Here is a 27,967-nt window from a genome sequence, read left to right as displayed (position 1 = left end):
ATTTCCAGCTCTATTTAAGTCTCGACTTTGGGACAATCTTCGATATGAATATGCTGTGATCTAAACCATTCCTTTGCAGTTCTGGCTGTATGTTCATATTATACCTTGTTTTATAAACTAATCTTGCTTTGAACTTCACCCCAACTTTCTCTCTAATCTTTCTGGTGCATTCCTTGGTCTTCCTGAAAGGCTGCACAATATTCGGAAAACATTCTGTTCAAAACTGTGATAACTAGAATTACAATTAACCCAGAGTCTCTTGATTCTGTCCTACTTGTATCATTGAATGACATTACTATCGTTTTACATAAGCTTTATCATATTGGCCACTGGCCAATTATACGTCATACATATGTAAAGCAACAATGCGTGACATATTAAATATAATATCAAACCAAATACTGCATTGAAGCAGTCCTTTGTGGTCGAGATATTGCACATACTGATTTTAAGATGTTGACTATGATTTGACATAAAGTGAAGCTCTACATTTTATGATGCAGATATATTTTTTAAATGTCTTTTAATAAACCCCTAAAGTATTCACAAAGCAGCTTGATTAATACCAAGATTACCAAGATTGTATAGGCGGATTTCATTTTGGTGTATCAAAGTAATGGGGGTTTGAACAAAATTGTTTGGCATAGTGAACCCCTGCCTACTGGTGGTCCAGTATTCACAGATTTTTTTTTGTGTAACATTACTCCAAATTATTCACAAGCTGCTAATTTATGTATTTTTCCATAGAGCATATTTAAAACATTAAAGGCAAAATATATCTAAGTGCAATGCTACTTGACACGCTATAAGTTGATGTTTACAAAGCAGCCAATGAAGGAACGGCATTTATTTTTCTTGGCACTGATTGGCTGAAATAAGGAAGACTGTAGATGTTAGCTTTTGCAGTAGTGCTAAGATGGTTTTTCACTGGGCATGTTGATACATATTAAGGTATATTTTCAGTTTGAACTATCAAAATAGTCAATTATAAGGATTTTTAAAGGGTGTCACAAGTATTTGTGTTTTTTAACTGTTGTAGTTTCTAGCCTACTAGGTGTCCAGTTCACACTTTTCTGAGTTTTATTTGTAAAACAGCTTGAAAACCATTCAACATTTTCTCTCCACTTTACTCTACTTTTATCACAAAAAAGACCAAATAAGTACAGAGAAGTTTGTGGTTGTAACGTGAGAAAATGAAAGGGTATTAACAGGTAAAGAGTATATGCTCATATGTGATTGAGGTTGTCTTTCTTTTCTTAGTTTGTCTTTTACCCATTTGTATCTCTACTTAACAGAAAACAAGTCTGATGCATGTTAGGCATTTTTTTCCTTTATGCACTTAGTCAGTTTTCGCATTCACTGAAGCCAACACAGGACTACAAGCCTTACTCTTCTGTTTCTGGAAATATGCTGACTTGTCACATGACAAAATTAAATGGATTCTTTTCCAGGAATTCAATTTGTACAATTGTGTAAAGTGTAATTCTTAATGTAATTGTTATACAAAAGGCTTTCTTAGTATAAAAAAGGCAGTGAATTTTAAAGAGGCTGCATTCAGATAGAGTGAAAGAAAACTGTTTTCAACATTGCTTTTGTTTTTTTTTCCAAAATATAAGCAATTGAGGTAGTAGGTTTAAAAAGTTAATATAGTCCATATGATATCATAATCAACCATTTGTGTTTTCTTGAATAACTGATTGTGTTAATGACTGTATGTTTATTACTTAATATGTGCATATGGGTATGTAAGGCTATTAATGCAAAACGAGTAAAATAATTACATATTAGGCCATTTTGAAACAATTCTCCTGCAAACCATCAATAGTGAAAATGTTTTCCAAGCTTTGCGTGTGCCGGCTGCCAAACAATGCAGTCTGGTGACTGGGTAAATGGTACAGTATTTTCCAGTAGATTTATGATCACACAGATCTGGCATTAATAACACAGTAGAAATATAGCCTTGCTTGGAACAGTGGAGGAAAACTGGAGAATATAACTCTGCTGTTCTCTCTTTAGTAGTTTTTTCTTTGTTCTGGTCCTGGCAGCATACACTGCTCAGTACTTCCTCATCCACAATGCCCAAATACTTTAGAGTATAAAGTATGCATAAAATGATGGACACACATGAAATGAGTCTTCTAAAGCATCCAACAAAAGCCTTTCAATCCCAATGCCATATTTAATGGAAAAACATGATGAACAAATAGGATGAACCTCTTGCTTAAGAGAGAGAAATAGGAAACAACAAGAAATAATGCTGGAAGACCATGAACTAAACAGAATATGATGGAAAACTAATAGAATGGAGGTAATGGAGAAACCCATGGATATTTGGGGAGCTAAAAAACAGTTTTTATGTGAAACATAAATGTCTCACTTAACCCAGCCGCACTCAGCTGCAAGGTTTACTGCAGTCTCTTTCTGCTAATAGAAAGTTGGGGGTTTAATCCCCTGCCTGTCCACCAATAAAACACGCAAGGTAGCCTGGCTTTTTCAGCTTTATAATGGCTGAAATCACATGAGCTGCTTCGAGGTCATGAAAAAAGGGTTTTGTGTGTGCACCTGTGTATGTGTATGTGAAAACAGGGATGGCAAATAGTTATTTTTTGCTCCCAGCATGAGAACTAAATCTAACTGCATGCACATTTTGTTGCAAGGAGAAAATGTATGGTTTTAGAGGCCTGTAGCATATTCATAAGGAACAAATTTACTGCATTTTTCTAACAAAAGGGTTTTTATTCAAGCAGAACCTGTGACTAAAACTAGCAGCTGTAAATTCCGTCCCACATGTTCTGTCCACCACTGCCAGCAAGCTCAGATTCTACACATTGTTATAATGGCTTTGTACACCAGCACACAAACTTTAATTCTAAAGGCCTAATCATAAATCGTAAAACAAGAGTCAATAGACATGTTAAAAGATGCAGAGATTTTCTTGTGTTTTATTTTAAAGTACAATTCATCAGCAGACAAATTTAGGAATGGCAGGCTGGTTTCTGAAGGAAAAGTCTACTGTCTCCACAATCCTTCCTCAGATGAAAACTAATCCATACTTTTGGTACAGATGTGAGGAGGTACTTAAATCTACCTGACCTCCTCCAGATATCATTTACTTGAAGATAACAAATTTAAACTTAAGATAAGGGAAGGAAAAAAAAAGTTCACAGAAGGTTTCAGTTTTAGTTTGTTTGCAAACAGCTTATAAAGGAGCACCATTTATTTCCCTTGCAGCTGATTGGTTGCATCCCCCAAGAGCAACGATAAGGAACACAAAGAATGTTAGCTTATGTGGTAGTACTAGAGTTTCCACTGTTACTATTAAAGAGGTCTGCATAATGCAAAATCACCTTTTTGAGCTTCATATCATACAGTTTTACTACGCCAAACAGAGATCCGAATTGTTGCTTTGAGTCATTCATGCATGTTTGAGGAATCTTTGAAAATCCCATGGCAGCCATTTGCAGGGGCCTTAACACCAGCTCACACAATGCGCCATGTATTTACCCAAATGTCTGCCTTGGCACTCCAGTCCCCAGCCGAACTCCAACCACACAGGGCAAGATTCCCCCATGCAGCTCCACTAGACTAGTGGCAGCAGCAATTAGCAAACACCTGGTGGAACTGCTGAGCGTATCAGACAAACTAAAATGATCCTCTTAACGGTTGCAAAGGACATCAATGGAGGCCATGGAGAAGCTTTGTTGTGATAACATGCTGAAGGGGGGAGTGTCAGAAAGACTTTTTAAAGAGACAGAGGCCAATTATCAGGTGTCAGACTGATAATTGACTTAAAAGTCAAAATTCTTTTAAGTTGTTTTTGATACAAACAGGATTTTCATAACTACTGGACATATCATGGTTCCTTAATTGTGGTATAAAATGTCACTATGTGCCTAGAAAAGATATAATACCCCCCTTTAAATCAGAGCGATATGTGTTTTAAGAAGAGGTCTCAAATATTCGCAGATTACAGCTATTCTCAGGAGATTGTAGTCTCTAACTGCTGTGTCCACTGCAGTGTGCAGCTCTAATTACAACTCTTCAGTATGAATTTGCTTTACTTATTTAAACATTTATTTACCCAGGAAAGACTCAATAGTTTCAAAGATCTGTTTGCTAGACTGAGAAAGGCAGTTGCATAAAAGCATTAACGTAAATGTAGAATAGTGAACATGTAAAAAAAAAGAAAAACATGGATGAAATACTTTTAGCAATGTATTAGCTTCAAATATCAATTGTGAAAACATCAGGTACTTTGACAATGAATAAGAAAGAGTGGCTGGATGGACATAAGTATGGACGGATGGACAGCGAGATAAATAAATAATTGGGCAGATGAAGGAGTGAATGGATTAACAGATGAGTGGATTTTTCCTTACTTACAAACCTCAAAACATCTTAAATATAAGACATTTCGAGACTGCGTAGGAATCCTGTTAGAAATATCTTATAAAGTAAACTCTGTTACCACCGACCTGCACTTTAAACTAAACAGTAATATATTATTGCACTCACAATGTGTTATTATGCTTCTGCATGGTGGAAAAACTGTGTTCATTGTTAGTCATGGCTCTTGGTTGTTTGATACTCGTGACTAATGTACCCACATACACACAGATCACGGCACTAAATTGTGTTATCATCCCAAGAAGGCTCTTTGTCTTCACTATACAAATACTCTGTGTCGATACCACAACGGTGCTGTCTGATTTAAAGCTTCTCTCGAGCTTTGCTTTAAATACTCTAATCAAGATAAGCCATGTTTTCTGTTAAATAGAGATTTTACTTCTATGAACTTCATGGAAACGTTTTACTGGCGACAATTTCAGGAAAACGGTCCAGTAAAAATCCTTTTGTTCTCAGAGGAGTTAATGAAATTCTCTAAACAATGAAATTCTATGAATATTTAAGCATGATGTAATTTTGCAGACATTTGAAAACAGAGTACAGGAGTTTTCCTTAATTCTATTGTGAATCACACAATGGTGTACCTCTTTCTTGCTGGTGCAAGGTTATAGAAAAAGTTGGACCCATTTCAAGGTACTGAAACCTTGAACAAAAAGAAACTATTACATGAGCCTTCACATGGAAAGTCTCCAAAACTGCAAAGTCATAAAAACAAGGAAGCAGACACAAAACAACATGTACACAAGGTTGTGTACACACAGGAGAGGACCGGACAAGGTTCTGAACGTAGAGGGATTTCAGTCGAGGTAAACAGGATGTGATACAAGATCCTCTGTATGGGCACAGAGGAGACGTTCATACATAATTCCAGTAGGGCAAAGAGACATTTGCAAATTGTATTTTAGAGAAAAACTGAAGAGTAATAAAGATCCATTCATGTGAATATTTTACACAACTGGAGGGGCTGCTGCATGAGATATAGTCCATCGGAACAATGTGGGTGCACACAGAGCCTTTGAGAATGGCTGACTCATTAATAACCATTCAGATGTTTTATTAAGTTGCATGAAGACAGCTATATGTAATATGTCCACAGATTTTGTTTTCTGGCTTTGATTCAAATATTAAAAAGTGGCCAATAGTTTTTGATGTTATGAGTTTTTTGAGCGTTTTCTGTTGGGAAAAAAAAAATCTTGTTTTTTTCAGTTGGTGGTGAAATGCAAGTGAATTAAAACATGTTGACTTCACAACTTGAGGAGAGAAGAAGATATTTTTTTTTGGCCTGGAAGTATTAAAGCGTGGAATTACAAAGCACTGTTGTCCACTGTTATTAAAAGTAATTATAAAGCGATGACCTGTTTTCCTTATTTGTTTTTAAATTCCAGCAGCTTTACAAGTTCAATTCAAAAAACTTTAATTCAAGAAAGTAAAACCTTTTCAAAATCTCCCACTGTACATACCTTAAAATGTTTGTAGAGCGAAGTTATAAAAGCTACTTCCAAGTTAAATTTTAGCTACAATACAATGCTGCTTCTTTGGGAACAGTTTACCACTGGAGAGCTTGTTGAGACGCCACAACAAACACAACATTAGAAAGGCAAATGCATGTGAACTGCTTGGCCTAGCAACTGTGACGAAGAGGATGGAGTCATCAGAGAGAAACTGAATGAGCTCAGTTGCTGTGGAGTTTGACAGGCAGGGAGAGAAAATATAGGATTTTGTCAAATTCAGCACAATCCCCAGCATCTGTCGAGCTTGGGGAGGCATATTTTTATCACTTAGCATGAGCTGTTGAAAGTAACTGCAAAGTGAGGCTAAATTGCAAGCCATGACATAGGCATTTGAGGGTTTCTCAGGAGGAATTTCTCAACCTCTCAAGTCATTCATTCAAGGTCAGGTTCCACCCAGGCTACATTTCAGCTTTGTGGGAAGGAAAATGCATCAGACTGAGGACTGACCTCCTCCATGACTTGTGAAACATGTGTTTGAACCGTGAGTTATCTACTGATAACATACACTCAAGGCCCTCTCAGTGACATTGTAAAGTTCTTATATAATTCCCAGGAAAGAGATGCTTTGTATCAGGTCTAGAAATAAACTAGTTTCACTAACCCTAAAGCCATACACAGTATTCAGCAGAAGCTAATGGTAAAGCTCTAAATTTAAATCTAAATAATGTATAATTTACATGAGGACAAAAATATTGGAGGGGGGGGAATGGAACTGCTGCGTAAACAATCTTTACCCACTTCAAAATAAGACCAGAAATATAAAACAACTATTTGAAGAAGTCTTCACAGTTGATGATGAAAATATCAACACAGATATTGTATTTTATTCAACTGACAGTTTACAAAACATACAAGTAAATTAGTGCTTTAGAAAGAAGCTAAGTGCGCTAAATACTTTAAAAGTTTGCAAAATAGCTAACAGAAAAAAAAATATCTAAACTATTAGCAAGCTAGTGGATTAGTGGAAGTGTCCCCACCACTGTCTGACAGTATAATAAAATACATTAACATACAGAAAGTCTATTGCTTATCAGACATTTTTGGAAAATGTTTCAAATCATATTATTTCAGTCCTTTGACAGAAAAAACTCGAAGGTGGGTGTAAGTAATGTAATACTATGACATCCTCCTCACAAAGCACTACATCTTCTTTCAAGTTGTTTATGTTTTGAAAATCACACAATAAAATGGGATTAGCATTTAAATGACTGTAAATGAACTATCTAAGTCTAAAGCACGTTTCTAGTCTAAAAACTCTACGAAAGCTGTTCTAGATAATTAAATCCTTCACTAAAAGCTGTGTCACACCGCCCACAACAACAATTGGCTCCCACAAAGTCTCCTCTATGTAGGACTGTGTGTAAGAGTGCGTGTATGTGACAACAGCACAGCGCCCTGTTGATTTAGTTCCCCTCTCCTTAGGGAGAAAGTCTGTTGTTGTCTTCCAAAATACACACATCCTCCCACAAGCACAGAATGCACTCACTTGGAAACAAAGTTGTGGTGTGGCTTTTGTTGCTTGATAATTGTTTTTAGGCAAACATAATTTTGCTAGCAGAGACAGCTAACCCATAACCATGAATCAATGAAATGGTAATGGAGCCACGGGGGAAGAAAGGCAAACACATTCAATATTCCGTGGCAACGTTATAGGAGGAGCTCACACTCTCTCTGTGATGGTCTTTATCTCTCCCTTTTTCGTGCACCCTGTCTGTGAATAACTTTCCATCACTTTAACTCCTCATAAATATTCTCTAAACCCTTTCCAAAAAATAAAAAGGTCCTAAGGAGAAGCAAACAAACCAATAAAAGTGAAATTGAATTAGCTTGCCACCAGCTCACTATCATAACCATTGTTTTTCCCCACTTCCCTTCGCACAGAAAGCCAGTCAGGTAAATAATCACTTTTGGTCTAATTACTAAATCAATCATCCTTAATGAGATGGGTTTGCTAGTTGCAGTGGTAACTGCTACTCCTATGATCTCACTTTCTATTTTTTTCTTTCTTTTTAATAAGTGTAAAACTTCAAACTGTAAAGCCGGATAATTTATTTCTCTAAGTGATTTAAAAGTTACTTTCCTTAAGTTACTTTCCTTAATCTGAAAGGATAATATCTGAAACTTACAAGTCTCTACAGGTAACCCTCACAGACTTCCTGGGAAACTTTTTGGGAACTGGACAGGACAATAAAATCATTTGTAACCTGGTAGTTTCTGAAACAAACTTACACAAACATTTTAATATTTTTTTTATTTTTTCCAAGACAACAGTGCTAATTACAATATTTAACCTCATAATATGTGGGTTTCTCAAAGCAGCACTGTCTGGATAAACTGTACTTCTTGATTTACAAGCTCAAACTGTATCCATATTCAGAGCAAGACTCATATGTAATTTACATAATGTAAGATAACACACAGCAAGAGTCATAAGCATGCACAACCAACTCGTTATTCTAGAGAGGCCTCACCTGAGTAAAACTCAATACAAACTGGGAGCTTAGAAGCAGAACTGATAAAACTAAGCTTCCCATTTAAATAATGAAAATCTCATTAATTACAAATGGTGCCTTTTAGGGCTGGGCAATCAATCAAACTAAATGATTAATCAACACCAGGGCTTTGCAATGGGCCCAGTTGTGTTCATGTAACACAACATGTTGGATAAATTAATTTTGTCTTATTCCAAAGCTCTTGAGCTGCCTTAAGATGTGTGCAACCTCAAGCTTCTTCTCATGAGAAGGTTTGTATTTCGTCAACTATGCAAACACCCTCTGTATAACACAGCTGGTATGAAATCTCTGAGTGCTAATACATGAGGTTTTTCATCCTTAAACCAACCATTAACAATGTTTGACAGCATGTGGAAATAAAAAGGAAGGATCTGACTTGAAAAACTCATTTTACTGATTCCACTGTGATACGATATCAGCTGGCTACAGAGAGCTAACGGTAGCTCCATCGGGAGGAATTAAATTTGGTTGGTCAGAAGGTAATTACTTTCATTCTTCGATTCTCCAAACTGCAGACTTTAAATGAATCTCTGCCTCTCTACAATATGCATTTCCTTCAAACAATAATTGCTTATTTTGATTTTATGAAAAAGTTACCAAGATTCGTCTCTTCATTAGCTTCCTAATGACACCTGGTGTGAGTGCAGAAGGTAACTATTAATGCAGCGATATTACTTTATCAAAGGCAGATTTCTTCTTTTCAGGAGTGACTCAGGTAGACTGTAGATTTGTGTGGATGTGATTATCAGTCTGTGATTTGAAAAACAATTCCTCCGGGATGACAAGTGACTCAAACCTCTACTTATCTTCTCTGTGTGTCATTCTTAGAGAAAAGCGGATCATATCAGTGTGATCGGCCCAATACCCACAGGAGCCGTTCGCATCAAAGAGCACCTGACTCTTGCCAAGTGATCAAGCTAAAGGGCCTTGATCACTTGGCAGACGCTGTAAAGCCGGTGATCACTCTGATTCCTGAAATGGAGTAAGATAGTACACTGCATGCCACTCACAGACAGTGGGATGGAGACATCCCAAAGATTTACAGAAGTGTAATTTCAAAACTGTGTTTTAGATAATCTCTAAATACTTTTTGTGTATTTTTTTGACCTGTCAGTGTCAGGTTGTGATTGTGCTACGTACCCTGTGTGGGTCGCTGTCGTGACCTCTGCGTCGTAGGTCCAGTTCTTCATACGGCGGCACCATTCCTTCTCGTCTTGCTTGCTGATACTCTCTTCTTAGCAGCTGGATGCGGTCCATATTGCTGCACAAAGACACATAATAAAATGCGTATGAGCACACCTTTGCAGGGGCAGGTAGATGTCCACAAGAAACAGATAAAGCCAAACACACACAGATAAACACATTTTGAGAAAATTGATAAAAATACATATTTACAAATCTCTTTGTTCCAGTTTGTCTGAACACTCCAACCTCTACATTTTGAATGTTCACTCTGACAGGGTGTCTCAATAGATTTTGTTTTCTGACATAGAGGAAGGTAAAGTGTTAGAACTTTACAACTTGTAGGTAGATTTGATTTGCAGGGAAAATCCCACACTGACTAAAAGTAAAAAAAACAGAAACAGAAAGTTGCTGCTGAAGTTTATTCAAGAAAACAAGTGCATTGGAGGAAAGTTGTTCCAGTAAAAGCTACTTTTGTATATAGAATTTGTTGTATCTGCAAGTCCTCAGAAAGTTTGGATATCATCATTCACACTGCAGCCGGCTATCTGCAGTATCTGCCTGGTGTAGAGTGACGTAAAAATCAAGTTTAAGTTCTGCTTTTATTAAAAAGAACAAAGCTAGTAGAGCAGTTACTGAGGCCTCACTAAATATGTTACTTTTGGGATAGCTGATCAACAGGTGTAGACAGTAAGTCTTCAGTGTAACTATGAATTATTCTTACGTTGTTTTTGGTTTCACTTTTCTGTGTGGTTTATGAATTGAGAAAGTCTAACTGTAAAAATCTGAATTTATTGTTTATATTAAACTACCAAAACAAACTATTTAAATTAATGATGGCAAAATGACATTGGTTTCCTGGTGTTGTGTTTTGACCAAAGTTGACATATTGTGGAAATTATTGTTGAACAATCATCCCTATGGTGATGATGCCAAAAAAGCCATGTGTTCATTCACACAGTAGTACATCCAACATCAACTTCAAAACTTGGACTGCAGGGATGAAGACTCCAATCCCTTGATCACTCTCACTGCCTGCATCTATTTCGGTTTCCTTTTTTCTTCCTGCTTCTTTTGCAACCGGAAAGAAAACAAAACCATCAATCAATTCATGAATATTCTCTCTGTCAACGCAGGAAATATACAGCATATCAACACTGAACTCTGGGCACCCTTGTGAGTCATGCACATGCACACATATCCACTCACCCACACATAATGAAAATGCAGAAAGTCATATCATACACATACAGTAAGAGGTCATATGCAACATTAGAGATGCAGTTTGCAATTTCATGGACCGAGTTGGAGCAAGAGGGGAAAATGCGCTGGTGGAACATCAGGTGATTTATGAAAAGTCTGAAAAATAGCAATATACACAAATGCAAAAAAAAACCAACAAAAAAAAACAAAAAACAGAATGGCTCCAGGATATTCTGTGAGCACAACAACGCCTTCTGAGGGATCATGAATGAATATTGCTCCGTGCTTTGTTTGTGGATATTTGTTTTTGCTAAATTGCCAGTAAAAAACATTCTATAACAAACTCAAATAATAGAAATTAAATATTCAGGCTGAGAAATCATGATCTGATAAGTGTATGACATTTTTTGTCACCATGCAGCTCAAATTTTACATTTTTAAAACAACTGATTGACATTAAATTAGACACTATGCTGTAGTTTAATCTACAGTGTATTTAAACATTGGACAGTGAATGAAGCTGAACAACTAGATTTAATAGCAGAGAGATGACACACATTGTAGCAGTAATTACATGCATTTCTGCTTTGTTAGTGGCATGCTTGAGAGAACAGGGAGGTAGAATCAGGGCTGCACATTTTCATATCAAATAACAATAAAAGAAAATCTAAACAAACTGTAAGGTAGTTAGGTAGAATAGGGACTGAAAATAGAAATATGCATATCCATGTTTGTATTTTCTGAGTTTTCCAAACTGAAAAAACTGAATTCTAGACTTTTCTGGATTGTATAAAATGTGTAGTGCCATTCATCCATCCATTTTTTTAATTTTCTCTAAACAAGTAAAAACACACATATTTAAAAAATATGCACACACATTTTTTATCACCATGCAGCTCAAATTTTACATTTTTAAAACAACTGATTGACATTAAATTAGACACTATGCTGTAGTTTAATCTACTGGGTATTTAAACATTCACAAGAGACAAAATATATAGTCTCAAAGAAGTTGCGTGCACACAGTCCTCGGTGTAAAAAAAAAAAGGATGCTGCATTACAGTGACACATAATCTAGTTTTTTATGCATGTGTGCATGTGAGTGTGTTTGGTCTTTCAGCCTAACAGCAAAGAAGTGTTGTGTCAGCAGTAACACAAAACATCACTCTGAAAGAATGCATTTAGAGAGAAATCAGATGGAAGCTGCACCTGATGACAGTGCAAAACATCTTATTGGGTCCCAATTGTTCCTTTGTTTTTTTTTTTTAATTCATTCGTTCAACAAAAGGTTCCAGTTGGTTGGTTACATTAAACATAAGAATAATTGAAAAGAAAAAGACAAATGAATATTGGATAGAATAAATTCCATAAGATTGGGAAAGCTAACATTTTAATTAAGCCATCCAGTAAAAATAGACATGCATCAGTGATAAATGCTTTTCTGTAGAAGACTCCACTTTGTCCTATTGTTATTTTAATTAATAACCTTTGAACAAAATGAAATAAATTTATTGGGAAAAAGTCAACCAAAAGAAAGATTCAGAAAGATTGAGATACAAAATGAAGTGATTATGCCAGTGTTAGAAAACATATATAATGGAGCCCTGGCATTGGCAAGATTATTAACCACAGTTACCCACAAATAGTTAAAATCTGGGAATATTTTGATTCCTCTTCTAAAAATGCTTATAAGTGACTATTTTAATAGTTCAAACACTAAACATCCCCTAATATTTTAATATGGACAGTGGAAACAGTGTACAACAAAAGCTAACATCTACAGTCGTTCTTATTTCCACACTTGGGGATACAGCCAATCAGTGCCAAGTAAAATTAACAGCACTACTGGATTGGCTATTTTGCAAATACTAACCAATAGAAAGTCAAAAAAGATTGTATCTAGGTATTTCAGCTTCAAAAGCTGAGGTGTTTTTCAAATATTTTAGATATGTGCAATGAAAAAATCTGCATCAGTGAAAACTCGTGAAAATGTGGAGGTTCACTGCATGGATCCTAAAACAGTAAAATTGATAGAGAGCTTTATGCTCGCTTTACTAATGCTGGACTATGTTTTTTTATTTACAGAAAAAACAAACATCTCTAAATACGGTTTCCCAAGTTTCCCAATAGCTGAGTGTGTCTCAAGTGATTTTAGTATAAACACCTGTGTCTGCAAGGTGCGTTCACTGGTTAATCCCATTTAAAGGCCCTTTACACATTCAAACCCATGTTACTGACACAGCTTGGGTATTCCTGACTGCTGCATTCTTTTCAAAAATACAAAAAGTATCTTTAGACATTGTTTTATTGTTTTACTGTGGTAGATTAAGATCATTTATCGGCTTTTAGAGCACTTAAAACATTGTCTACTTTCAGCAATATCTTGAAAAAATGTGTTTACCGAACACCTCCTCTTTCTTAACACCTCTAAAGCTACAACAGGCCTCATTTGCACTTGCACCTGTCCCATCTGGACAGAAATATAAACAGATTTAGCACTTGGTCTGTATGCCAGCGTCCCTTTTAGTAAGCTTTAATGGTGTTCACCACTTGTAAGTAGCTTTGGCTAAAAGCATGTGAAATAAGTTAATGCATATGTAAATATACAATGTTCCTGGGAAGAAGGTGCAATGCATGATTCATTTGGTATGCAGGGGATTGCAAATTGAAAATCTGGTACTGTTAGAAAACAAGACAGAGCAGCCACACTTATCATTTAATATCAGACCTGAAAGAAGGTAAATAGCTTTAAGTATCCTGATGGCCAGAAGACATTGGATACTGAATGAAGCTGAACAACTAGATTTAATAGCAGAGAGATGACACACATTGTAGCAGCAATTACAGTACAGACCAAAAGTTTGGACACACCTTTTAATTCAATGAGTTTCCTTTATTTTCATGACTATTGACATTGTAGATTCACACTGAAGGCATCAAAACTATGAATAACACATGTGGAAATATGCACTAAACAAAAAAGTGTAAAACAACTGAAAATAGCCCTTATATTCTAGTTTCTTCAAAGTAGCAACCTTTTGCTGTGATTACTGCTTTGCACAAACTCTGCATTTTCTTGATGAGCTTCAAGAGGTAGTCACCTGAAATGGTTTTCACTTCATAGATGTACCCTGTCAGGTTAATAAGTGGGATTTCTTGCCTTATAAATAGTCATGAAAATAAAGAAAACCCATTGAATTAGAAGGTGTGTCCAAACTTTTGGTCTGTACTGTACATGCATTTCTGCTTTGTTAGAGGCATGCTTGAGAGAACAGGAAGGTAGAATCAGGGCTGTCCATTTTCATGTCAAATAACAATAAAAGAAAATCTAAACAAACTGTAAGGTAGTTAGGTAGAATAGGGAATGTAAATAGAAGTATGCATATCCATATTTCTATTTTCCAAGCTTTCCAAACTCGGAAAACACTGAATTCTAGACTTTTCTGGATTGAATAAAATTTGTAGTGCCATCCATCCATCCATCCATCCATCCATCCATCCATCCATCTAGGCCTGTCGCGATAAACGATAAATCGATTAATCGTAAACTATCGACGTCATTTCAATTATCGCCACTATCGTCTCTTCCACCCTTTTTCTCTTTCTGTTGATGACAACGAATGAAAAAAGGCTCAACTCCGGTGCTCTCCACTGACCCTCCCTTCCTCATTTACTTAGTGTAAAGTCCAGCACACACAACACGATCTTAGAGCTGTCGGCCGATTGTCGGCCCATTTTCAAAACCTGACAGACCACACATTAGCCGACAGAAATCCTAGGTACAACGGTTCGATCGGGTTCGGTCCTGCTATGTGGTGTCCAACAATGGGCACAAAATAATGGCTACAAGTCCAGTGAACTAATTTTAAAACCAGGCTTTAATCAATGCTTTACTACAATCTACCTGCAATGCATGTGGCTAGTGTCAGCATAAAGTCCAGACTGAATGAAAATCATTAGAACCTGTTTACGTCACGTTAACGAAGAACAGCTGAAAAGTTACCGGGTTTATCAACTGCGGCAGCAATTTCGCTCCAACTCCTCCTCTTGTCATTTCTATATTCTTTGCATGTTGAATAAACATTAATGTTGTTTCTACGTATCATCTCCAATGTTCGCTGGACCTCTGGTTGCGCCGTGTCAGCTGTTTGGGATTCCCCTCCGTAATTTCCCCTCAGAAAGCACGGAGGAGAATCCGCGCTATCTGATTGGCTGCCTGTCACATTCAACAGGCTGTGTTAAGCTCCCAGTCAGGGAAAAACCCTGATTTAGATCGGAGCGGCAACGACGATCTACTGTAACACACCACACAATCTTAGGAAGACCAACGTTTTAAGATTGTCATAAGGGGAAAAATAGGAGCAAAAAATCATGTAGTGTGAACTATTGCATCAGGTAGTCGATGTGCCCATCTTCTCTATTTAAATCTAATTATTACTGAAGGGCAACATAATATACAGACTTCATAATCTGCACTCTTTTGGTTGAATGCAGTATTTATTTACACTTTGGCTTTATGTTGTTTAGTTTTTATCAAGTACAATTTTTGTTAATGGAGACTGAGAATCCATTTTGTTTTTGGTTGTTTTGTTTATTTTGTTTATCAGTTCCAGTGTTTAGTGTTCTTTTGAATATAAAGTGTATCTATCTTTGGCAGGAAATCACATGCATTATTACGACATTTCCATTAAATCAGTGTAAAAAGGTCTTCAGACAATATTATCGTTTATCGCAATAGTTTTTTGAGACAATTAATCGCTCAGCAAAATTTGCTATCGTGACAGGCCTACATCCATCCATCCATCCATCCATCCATCCATCCATCCATCCATCCATCCATCCATCCATTCATTTTGTATTTTCTCTAAACAAGTAAAAACATAAAAATATGCACACACACAAATGAGGTGTATTTTTTAAAGATTTATGACACAGCATAAATGAAGGAGAGCAGTCTTAGAAATACATCAAAATGGGCCTGCCGTGGTGGCGGAGGGGTTAGCGCGACCCACATTCAGAGGCAACATGGCCTCAACACGGCTGTCGCGGGTTCGACTCCTGGACCCGACGACGTTTACCGCATGTCTCCCTCCCTCTCCTTCCCCCTTTCCTGTCAGCCTACTTTGAAAAAGGGACACTAGAGCCCACAAAAAGACCCCTTGCGGGGCGATAAAAAAAAGAAAAAAAAAAAGAAATACATCAAAATGATAAACAGACTTTAAAAAAGAACCACACATATCTAAACATGTCCAGAACTACAAACATAGAAAGGTTATCAATTGGCTTTGGTTGAAAAAGGAATCTCAAATTATTAACTTTAACTTTACAGCATATTAAATATTACTCTCCAACTTTAGGTTATTTTTTACATTAATCAAAGTAAAGCAAATATTTCACGAAAGTAAAAACTTTTTCTTTCTTGGTCTCTTTCTTAAAGTCCCCCACACACACCAAAGGAAGCACAGCCAGATCAATCTCTGGTTCCCGCTCTGTCAAACCAATAATAATTCCATAAATGTTTAAAACTCCGAATGGGAAACTCGCCATAGCTGGTAATAACCCTGCCATTAATAATTAAGACCTCTGTTCCATTAATAACATGGTGACAGACGCCCAAAGAAATATCAGTATCCACTGCAAAGTAAAGAAATATGTCCTTGTCATTGTAATCTATAAATATTTACCACACTGGTTGGATCATTTTTTATCTGGAGTTACAGCCCTAAAAACTGTCTTCTGGCATATTTTAAATCAGCATTTGGAACTGACTCGTGATCACGGGACATGTATATTTAACATCCATTTTTAATGTTGTAATGTAAGGCCTGTCAAGCTCTCCAGTAAGCCAATCCATTCAGGAAAAATATAAAATATGTTGGTTTAAATTCCCCAAGAGATGCTTTATTTATTTTATTGCTGTTTCCCATTCACTATCAATACATTTAAAATGTATTATCAGCTTAGTTTACCCAAAGATAACCTCGTCCACAATTTAGATGTAGAGTATATATTAGCATCGTCTGAGTGGTATGTAAAGAAACATATGTCATGGATACAAAAAAAATGGAGATCAGGATAATATAGACATACTGAGAGGAAAGACAAGCAAGGTACATATTATTAGCTTCCCATAACAGATGGATTTGAGCTTGAAGGTTTAATAAATCTGACAGGAACTGGCCAAAGGCTGGTGTGGTCTGGTGTATCTGACACACATGCAGCCACAGTAATGGTTCATGCAGGGGATGGGTGCACAACAAACAGGGATGGACAAACACAGGTGATTTATCACCTCCTCCAAGAGTGACACGTGGGAAATATGTCACTCAGATTGTTGGCTCTGTCTGATTTATATACCAGACTGAAAGTGAGATTACAGCGTGCATCAAAATGAGAATCTAGAACCACACAATACAAAAAGGCGGAAACTTTTCGGAGTTCTTTTACTAATGTAAAGCGGCACAATGTTATGCCTCTGCTCAAGCTAGATGAAAATCCTGTTATTTTCTCAAGGTTCTTCTCAAACTTTTGGAAAACAATTCTGACTATATGTTCTCAGAGGGGAATTTTTGTTTTTTGCACATCTTGGAAGCTGCTTGGTTTCCTGCCCCTGATTTACAACCCAGGATCCAATAAATATATAAATATTTATCAAGTCTAGCCAATGCAATTCATTTGCAACTCATCTTAAGTCGGGTCACAGCTGTCAGCTACAAATAGCACAACTAGACAAGGTGATTTTCAAAAACTTTCCGAGTCAAAAAACCAGTCTATACCTCATCAGTACCATTCAACAATAGATGTGGTCAACTGCATCAAAAAACAAGTGATTAAGAGTACTAATGTATGTTCCTCTTGTTAATGTAACTCTCTGAAGCATAATTGCTAAACAAGATATAATCACCAACATCACTCCACAATAGTTCGATGGCTCCTCCTTGATGGTGTTATAGCCTGGAAATAAGAGCATGCTTCAAGTCTACGTCATGGATTTGTTATCAGCAAATGCACAACATTCTCCCTCCTTGTTAACAGACCAGTAGATGACCACTAGACACTGAAAAGAGATTTTCAAACTCCATCAGGCAGTTTATCAGTTTGCCCACAGTGTTGTTGGCAAGGTTTTCTGGTAAGGTTCCCCAGAAGACCTTACCATAACCCTGTAAAACTGCTAAAGGTTTTGGATTAATCTTATGAGAATGATTATTATTCAAGGTAAGGTCACCTTTGAAGAGAATAAACAGGAGTTTTTGTGCAGAGTGGCTGACCTTCAGAAAAACAAAATGTCCTTTTATTAGCACAAACTAATGATAGCTATTTGAAAAGAAAAAAAATCTATGCGGTTTGAAAACATAAACTGAAATTGATTTGAAAGCTTGGGAGATGCTACGTTCTGCTTGGAAATGATTCATAAAGGGTAAAAATTTACATCAATCAATTGAGGAGACAAAAGACTGCCCTACGGAGGACTTTCTCAACCTTTAAAAGCAAGGGCAAACTAGGACTAATCCTTATTTAAATAAGGCATGAATCATAAATCCATGTTTTCCATTTTGGACAATGTTCCAAACTGGAAATAAAAAGAGCTTAAATGTATTGAATTTTAAAAATAAATGCTAAACATTATGTGTTTTTGAATCTTTGCCAGTGCAATCAATAAAAGCAGCAGATACCCAATTTCATATTAACTGATGTTGACACGCTTTTTCTTTTTACACGTTAACAAACATCCGGTCATCTGTGTGTTCTCCCTGGTGTGTAGTTGCAAAGCAGAGGATCATTATCAGCTCTGTCTAACAAAGATGAAGTCGACCACAATAACAGACACAGGTCAATGCATCAGCTCTGCAGCCCGCTGTATCTTCTTTCTGCATCTTCCACTCATCTGCTTGGTCTCATATTCACAAACGACACCGGTTGCTAGAAACAAAACAAAAGAACTAAACTAATTAGAGTGAGAAATATCCCCTCATTTGCCTGCAAGGATGTGGGATTTTATTAACTTTATCAATTTCCTTGATGATGACTGTCTGAGTGAAGTAAATCTTCACAATTTGGAGATTCTCTGCAATCTATTTTGAGTTTTTCAGCAACTTTGATTTTTCTGTTTCCCTCTCTCTCCTTCTACTAACCTAATCATCTATCTCTACCTTGATAACATTCATCTCTCTATCCCTCCTACTTCATCTTAATCTCTTCATCATCTGCTCATCTCCGTCGTCCTGCCTCCGTCTCCCTCCCTCGTCTCGCCTTTCATCTCATCTTTTTCCTCCTAATCTCCCGAGCTTGTGCTTGGGCTCTAATTAGCCGACATCTCTACTAATGAAGTTTGACAACAAAAGACCACCAATGCTGGCAGGTGGGTCAGAGGGGAGGAAACAGAGGGGCGAAAACAGAGGCGGAGAGGGAAGCTTTGCGAAAGAAAGACTCTGTAACAGTGCGGCAGTCTTTTCGGTGTGAGCCCGCTACATGGGCTGCAAGGCCTCTGGGTTCCTTTCTTTTCTTCCGCAGGCTAACAGGAAGTGACACATGTTTTTAAAATGCAGCTGACAGGATATGACACGGTCTCTAATACAGCGTGGTCTACGCACGGGGAGTAATTAGCGCTCTATCGACTGCCATGACATCAATCAGACTAGCTGTCCAAATGTCGTACTCAAGAGAGGCACCCGCGGTGGCAGAGGAGGGTGGCATCCTGTCGTGATGAAAATCAGTGTCTGTGTGAATGCGGCAGGGACTGAATACTAACTGGCATGACATTATTTGGACAAGCCATCTGTATGTGCAGGCTTATACATACATATGTGTGTATGTCAGGCAGATTCAGAGGGAGCGCTACAGGTGGTCTACCCGCTGCCACTAAATCATGTGGGCAGCCTGTCTGGCTAGACTTTCCCCTTTGACTTAACAGTTGTGTGTGTGGCTAAAGGCCTGCTTTCTGCAGGTCTCAGCAAATAATAGCCTTCAACAGCAGCAGACTAATAGCTCTCAAAAGGTATGCACACTTGTTAAAATGCCAAAGGAAATGGGAGCAAGATAAATAATTGCAATACTTTTGGTGTGTGTAATGTGACATTTATTCTGTATGGTTAACTGAAATAGAAACAAATCTGTTAAAAAAAGAAGATGCTTTGTTGAAAGATCTCTTGATTCATTTTTGTCATTCTGTCTTTTTGAGTTCCCACAAACAATCAACTATAGATAATCTGATTAATGTAAACTAAAGCTAAGCAGTGCTAGCTGGATTTATTTTATTTTTATTTTTTTTACTTTTCCACATTTACATTCTTTGAATTTGTTCAAGTCACTTTTTTGGACCAGAAGGATATCACTAATGAAGAGCATGCAAAATCATGGCATATGGCACAAAACAGAAAGGTGTCAATATTTGGGAAAAGTTTGGGAAGTGGTGACATTTCAAAAACTGGACATTCCTCCAAATTGATTGAAAAGACGAGATTGAAACTGGTGAGGGGAACAGCATCCCCCACCAGAACAGCAGGGATTCCCAACAAGAACTGTTTTTGCTCTAGATGTGAGAATGTTCTCCTAAGTTCTGCATATGTCTGGACTGAAGATTGAATTTTCCAATGTAGTGTGGAAGACTGAAGTTACATTAAACAAAGCTTCAACAAAGTATTCATTTGAGTGTGCACACATATGCAACCACATTATTGAAGCTAATTTAAATTATTGTGATTTTTAACTGATTTATATGTTTCAATAGTATATTGAAAAGGTTTAAAAATGAATAATTATAGTCATATTTTTTAAGTCACAAAACCTGGCAAATAACCATGGGTTGCTAGAGGGTAGAGCACTGATCTGTAGTTCTATTAAAGTGGCTCTTTACAGTTTTTAATGTTATAAATAATAACAAATGCATGTTTTTGTTTTTGCAGTTTTTTAATGGAGTAATCATATTGAAGTTCCACAATAGACTGACACTAAAAATACTAATAATATGGTTTTAGATCTCCTTTTCTCTTTTTTAGACTGGAAACTATGGGCTATTTTATGGATATCAATTCACACAAATATTAAAATCCCATTAGAAGAAAATTTATCGAAAATGTTTTTCAAATATGAGGAAAAAAATCAAGCAGACAGATTTGACATAAAAACATTACTAATATTGCCAACTACAGGTGGGAGTTAGTCACTTAAGCTCAAACTCTTTTTTTCACATTTTTGCAGGAAATTTGCAGTAAACAGTTAATGCAGGAATCTGTTGATTTTGCACGAATTTCCGGAATCACAAAAAAAATCAGGGGGACTGACTTATTAAACACATAAAAGATGTCTTTTTTTAAAAAGGCCATTAACAAAGCTTCAACAAAGTAGCTTTGTTGAAGCTCTAAAAGAGTTTTAAAGAAGTGGAGTGGCACATCATCCTTCAAAGCAGTTTTTAAGTTTGCCTTTATTATAGGTGTGAAAGCATGAAAAAATAAAATGTTGGTTCTACCCCAATCCATTTGTCTGACTAGTTTCTCTGTAAAACCTGGTCATGATGCCCCTGAGCGCCTAATAAGAAGGCACCTAGAAACCCATTTAAGGTTCTGGAAAACACTTCACCTCACATCTGAATGTTTTCTTCAGGTCAAAATGAGCTGTGGATGAAGAGTGAACTCAAAAATGCTTTTGAATGAGGTGAAATGTCAAGAACCATGAAAGACTACCCAGTCACCTTCTGCTGAAGCACTTAAGTTGCAGTTCATTTTAACTTGAGAAACTGATGGAGATTTGAATTCTGACTGTTAAGGCGCCTCTTGTTTAGCACCATGTATCATATTTTTCTCAGGTGTTTTTTAAGCATTTTATTTTATGGAGAGGAGAAATTTTGCTAAAACAATGGAGTCACAATTATTTCATATGGGTGTAAGTCACAAAAGGCAATTGCTAAAAAAGCTGCCTCTCCACTCATAGAAAGTTGAGTGGAGAGAAAAATGTGATAGAAAAAGGTGAACTAGCAAGCAAAATCCAGAGATAGGTCATGCAACAAAGGATAAATATGTGAAAAAATACATACTATTAAGCATAATCTGTGATGCTAAGGGTCTGGTTTCTCTTTCAAAGGCCCAGTGAGTTTTATCAGGAAGCATGTCATCAGAGTCTTCGATAATACCCAACAACTTTAAATTTCTAAATTGGTGGCCTATGTCTGAAAACTGAAAATGGGTTGTCATCAGGAGATCCAGAGGTTAATGATCCAAAACATACTGTCAAATCAACACTAGAATTTTTCTACAAACACAAAGTCAACCTACTTTCGTGGCCATCTCAGACACACATGCAGTCCAACAGCTTGAAGAAACCGATACTGTGAGAAAAAGGTTGATTTGAGAAAATACATACATCAGTGACAGCTCAGGTCACTGTGGTGAGCTGTCAACATGATGCAAACACACACAGTGAGCCATATGCAGAATATAAAAATAGAACAGATGACAAAACAGTGGGAACTTCTATCCTGGCAGTGAAAAACAATCCAAATAGTGATATCAGGAAAAGGCAACCACACAGAAGTTGTGATGGTTTAAAGATGGATTACAACAGCAACGATTGGTAAAAGAAATACACAATTCATCACTATATCTGTAAAGTTGGCTAACAGCTTGTGGGGAACTACATGTGGCCCTGGAGATATGGCCCTGGTAACATGCAACCACAGTACAGGCACAGTCGTGCACTTGTCAGCGTTGCTCCTATAGAGTTAATAGGTTGCAGCCCTTAATGAAGGTTATGAAAAAAAATTGCATAACTGTTGAGATTTCTTATTACTCTACCATATTTTACATCCACATTCAGCCCATGTGAAAAATGTACCTCATCAAAGAGAAAGACTCTAATAAAAGTTCTTATCAACAAGGTTTCACACGGCTTCTCATTGAGGTAGTTGTAAGATGTCTTACAATGAGATTCATGTACTTTATTTTTGTAACTTGCTGCTGTCAGTAAGCCGCTGTCCCATTCTTTATCTTTCACGTATGATAGAGCATCTAAAACATGCATTATACTGGCCTTAATGATAAGAAATTAGGTGCATTATTTTTAAACATCACATCTACAAAGTGTGTGTTGCTTTTGATGTTCATCTGATTTCTATAGTGTATGTACAGTACATATACTTAAATAAAAGGAATAAAAATTACACTTCAACTGCATTATAGGGAATATGTTACTTAGGCCATGATATTATCATTTCATTTTACACACTCATTGCTTGATGAGCTCAGTCGTTTAAAAAGTTATCAGTTGGAGCCAGTTCAAGCATGAAGAAACTAAATTGTTACCGATGCAGACAGAGCAACTGCATAGCACAGCATGTGACTGTGATGCTAATGGGTTATAGATGTATGTTTTAAGTAGAGCTAACAGTATGTGCAATTTACACTTGCTGGACAATTGAAGAGAGCAAATTCTAAGTTGCTTGTTTGTTAACATAAATACAAATTTAACTAATCACTTGCCATCAACTCAATGCATTTAAACCTGGTGATAAGTTGCTGAACTCCAACCAAACATCAGAATAGGGAGGAAAAGTGGCTTCAGTGACTTTCACTATTGTACTATTAATTGTGACAACTTGAAATTCAATGCACAATCATCTGTAAGGTTTACAGGTCTCATGTTAGGTCTCATTTACAGGTCTCATGAAATTATGCCAATAACTCATTGAATCCATGTCATTAAGAAAGGCTGTTCTGAAGGAAAAAGAGGGCTGGACACAGTACTAATATCCAGGGAAACTGGTTCCCATCTACCACACATTCACAGGGGAGAACATGGAAACTTTATGTAGAAAGATTTCAGGTCAGAATTCAAATGCAAGACCTTCCTGCTGCAAGGCAACATTGCTACCAACAGCGCCACCATGCACCGCATAGTACTACCATAGTGATCAGTGATCTGATATGGAGTCTTACAGTTGAGATCATGATGCCATTAAAATTTTTGACATACTCAAAAAGTAAAATCCATGGTTCTCAGGTGAAGCTGGAAGTTAAGTTGAAAATAGATACCATACAGAAAGCTGATGGTGAAATGTTTTATTTCTACAGCTGCAGACTTCCCTACACCATAGGAATGCAAAGTAATTGAATACTGCAGTTTTTGGTAGCAGTATTCAATGTTATAAAACACTATAAAAGGGCAGAAAAACACTTACAGTGTTTTGTCTTCAGTCATGATTTTAGGTACAAAGAATTAGCAACGTAAAATTTGTCCGCTCTATAATTTAAGTAATACTCCAGACTTGAGCAAGTAGAATTGTGATGCAAAATAGAATGAAAGATGAACAAAGCTGTCCCTGAGTGTACATTTTTGACATATAAAAGTGTTATTTTATGAGTCCAAGTGTATGCGCCCATGTGTACTTTTACCATGTGCGTGCTCTACAGAGGGCGGATGTCCTTTGCATGGAATTTATTTTTCATTGAGAACTACTTGTCCAAATACGAGAGGCGGAAATCATAAATGAGAGGAAGAGAGTGCAACAAGGGGGAAGAGAGACCTAGAAAGGATCTATTGAAGGAAGGAGTGCTAAGGGGGGAGGAAGGGATGGTGCACACGAGTGCCTCTTGAGAGCTTTCTCTTATTAGGCAGGCTGAATCACACGCTTTGAATCCGGAAAACACACACTTTAGCCATTTTCTTGTCTTTCTCCCCATTACCTCCTCCCTGCCTCTACAAAGCAACCTCTTCAGATTCTTCCGTTTTAGTTCTTCCCATATTCACTACTTTTCACTCCTAGCATCTCAGTTTAGTTTATTCTTTACTTTTTCTGCCTTCGCTTCTATTTTTTTCATTTTAATTTGCTTTCTCCATCCAGGATATTCATTCACCGGCTCCTATCGTCATTCTTTGTGCACATCCTCACTTCATTGGCCTCTTTATCCCCTCTCATCTGTTGATTCATCCCAAAATCTCAATTATCCACTCCACAAGCTAAATTGTGACCACCAGTCTTATAGTTTCAATTTCCTTTTTCATTCATTTCTCTGTATCTCAAAATATGTCATGAATTTCTTTCTCCAAAAATCTTCTTTCAGTTTGTGTTCTGATCATTATTCATTTTACAAAATACTCCATTTAATGTTCTTTAGAATTAAATCATTCCTCTTCTCTTCTTGCCACTTTTTCCACCTGTTTTCCTTCTCGTCAAGTCGTTTAAGTATTGACAAATACATCTCAGACAGGTATAAATGTGGAGAAATGAAATGCATTCTGTGAAACATCTGGTCCCGTCACTACTTTGAGATATATGCGATGAATATCTTCCTATCATGTCCAAAAAACATTTGTGGGATTCCTGTTTAGCTTGTCAACAAATTATCTATGTTACAGTGTGTGGGAAAGCAATGCTAGAGGGTTATTTAGCTATGGCAGCCAATCTGTCTACGCCACTGAAATGCTAGACAGACATGAAACAGTATATCAGTCCATTACCAAGGTATCAAAAAATGAATTAGTTAAATCACCAGTGCTTCTAGAGTGAAAGAAAATGACCCGGCACCTACCAAGCATGGGCTTCAACCTTTGGATGACACTCAGTATGACCAATGTGAAATGCAGCTCTGAGTTGTTTGCAACCATTTTTAAATGTGTAGACTTATCTTTACGGATCGAAATACAAGTGTGTGGACGAATTGTTGCCCAGCAAAAGTAAATTTCATAAAAGGGGAACAGAATCAATGGATTTGGGTGTATTATAAAATCTTTGGAAAATGAAATACAATTCAATTATGGATCAAAAAAATAAAAAAATATCAAACTTCTAAAAAAAACAATATTTTCACTAAGATGGTCAAAAATTGGTTTGTTCCCAGGCATAAAATGTAAAAAGGTTGAAATGAAATGGAAATGCTTGGGTATAAAATAGTTGTGTAAGTCGGCAAAAAAGTGAATTTGCTATATATCCACTTAAAGGCATCATCAGATTACTCAGATCTTGAAGCATCACTGAATGTCTTTAGACGGACACATTCTGAAAAGCAAACATAAGTTATTAGCAAGGTTAACACATCCAAAACATCCAGTTGCATTAAATACTAAAAGGAATGAATAGTCTAATGTACTAATATTTTTTTCAATTAACAAAACCCATTTTTGTTCTAATTAAATGCAAAACAAACCGCCCCTACAAGGACCTGCTTTTACTTCATGCTTTTTCTTTGTTTCTTGTTCGCTGCTTATCCTTTACACATGTACTACAATGCCCCTCCTTCCTGCGCTGCCAACCTCACTTCACTTTGGTCTCTCAAGGCTGATTGTTTTCTAATTGGTGGAGTGCCAGAGGTCGTGGTTGTTATGGTAACCTGTGAGGGGTACTTGGACGGGTTGGCTGGTGGTGGATGGGTGACGGCGGGAGGGGGGGCAGCTGTTCGTGAAAACCGAGGGCTGCTCTCATCCAAGGCTTAGCGGGTCACTTCAGAAAATAGACTGGATAAGTGTTTGTGCATTTTCTCCTGGTGGAAACTGATTTCCATATTATAAAGACGTCTTAATAAGTCTACGATTCTCTTAAGAAATATTTGAGGCTTTAAATGAATGTTACAACTAGACTGAGGCTGGGTTTACTTATTCCTTTTGTTATCAAGTTGGAGAAAAGGTTATGGACTATATAAAGTCAATAATCAAAAAGACATTATCAAATTTTAAATTAATCTGATTATTTAAAAGAAACCAAAAACCCTCACTTTGTTTACATTATGAGTTTAGATGATGGGTTATTTTAAGGGTACTTCTAAGAAAAAAAACAAAAAATTAAAGAAAAACGTAAAAACATGGGAAATAATATGAAGAAGGTTACTGGCAGACAAACAGAGAAAGTATGATTGGAAGGGAATGAATAATGGATGCATGAATATGTAAACTCTGTATGAACTTTAAGGAAATTGCATTTTCTATGCGTGTATCTACCGATGCACACACTTTGCAACTCTGCAGTCTCAACAGTGTCCATTGAGAATAAAAATAAATGCTAAATTGATCAGCTATCACACATGAGGTGGAAAACAATAGTTCCTATAAGTTCTCCATCCATCTTCAGCCCCTTTTAAAGTAAACATAGAAACATTCACTGTGGACTCATACCAGATATTTCTGAAGATGTCAAGCTTTTGAAACCATATTGTCAACATAACAACATTTGATCAAGGTTAATTGAGCATTCTACTATGCATCACATTCTGTCACGATGCACAGGTGTTGGTGTTCAGTTAGTAGATCTTGTCATAATCAGTTCTTTATAATTGTCATTCGGGGTTTTCCATATAAGCTAAGCATTTTGATTTTGACTGCAGCAAGAGTTTAACTCTGCTATGTCTTTAAATCCCAGATCTGAGTTTAGACATAAAGAAAATTACAAGTAGACAACAAAATGTTTTTTGTTGTTGTTTTTTGGTTACATTACAAGCATTTACTGGGGTAAACTGGTTTCTTAAAATGAAAACAATTTTTTATCATCCTCATTATTATTAAGAATGATAAATGTATAAAGAAAAATCCCAGGAAGTACTTATTTCTTGTCAACAAAAATATTTGTTGCCATCAAACTGTTTATTTTTAAGTCTTCCCATAAACACCCAACAGTATGTTCACATACAATTAATTTATTTGTAGCCTGTCATTGCTCACAAAACACCTTTTTTCAGCATGTGGGTGTGCATTTTGGTGCACATGTCTAAGCAGCTATGCTTCATTGCTTTGCTAATGTACTGATGGAAGGGAGTCCTTGGCGATCCTGTTTATCTCTGTATCCCACATGCCTCCGGTGGCTCTGACCTCCGTTAATGCACACATACAGACACCGCTGCTGACACACCACCTTCTTTTTCCAGCCACATCGATTACTGTCAGCCAATACCTGGACTTCCTTTAGTCTGCATCATCAGGTTTCAGGAAGTGATGATAAATGAACAGCACTATCTGCCAAGACTGCCGGTCATGGTTAAATGACTCCAAAATCGAGACCTTCTCTGACTTTTGCTACTTCTTTTGAGGAAATATGGGCATCTTGGAAAATAAATACTGAATATTATAAAATAAGGAAGGACCTAAGCAACAAAGCGCCACCATGTCTACAAATAAAATCAAGAAAAATACCCTCTAATAATAAACATATCAGACTTGTTATAAAGTGCAAATAAA

The 27,967-nt window shown here is 36.8% G+C and overlaps 1 protein-coding gene across 5 annotated transcripts in view; it reads right to left on the bottom strand.

The window, feature by feature from the left end:
* The window catches only part of LOC102234947 (partitioning defective 3 homolog B), a 211,369-nt gene that overhangs the window by 50,764 nt on the left and 132,638 nt on the right, over positions 1 to 27,967 (bottom strand). For all 5 annotated transcript variants that reach the window (XM_023337170.1, XM_014469594.2, XM_023337171.1 and 2 more), the window contains one exon: positions 9,572 to 9,692. In XM_023337170.1, coding sequence (XP_023192938.1) covers positions 9,572 to 9,692 — 121 coding nt within the window. The remainder of the gene's footprint in view (positions 1 to 9,571; positions 9,693 to 27,967) is intronic.

This window comes from Xiphophorus maculatus, chromosome 7, assembly GCF_002775205.1.
Source record: "Xiphophorus maculatus strain JP 163 A chromosome 7, X_maculatus-5.0-male, whole genome shotgun sequence".
Classification (NCBI taxonomy): Eukaryota; Metazoa; Chordata; class Actinopteri; order Cyprinodontiformes; family Poeciliidae; genus Xiphophorus; species Xiphophorus maculatus.
Note: the sequence above shows the minus strand (reverse complement) of the source record. Positions and strands in the feature narration are given on the sequence as shown.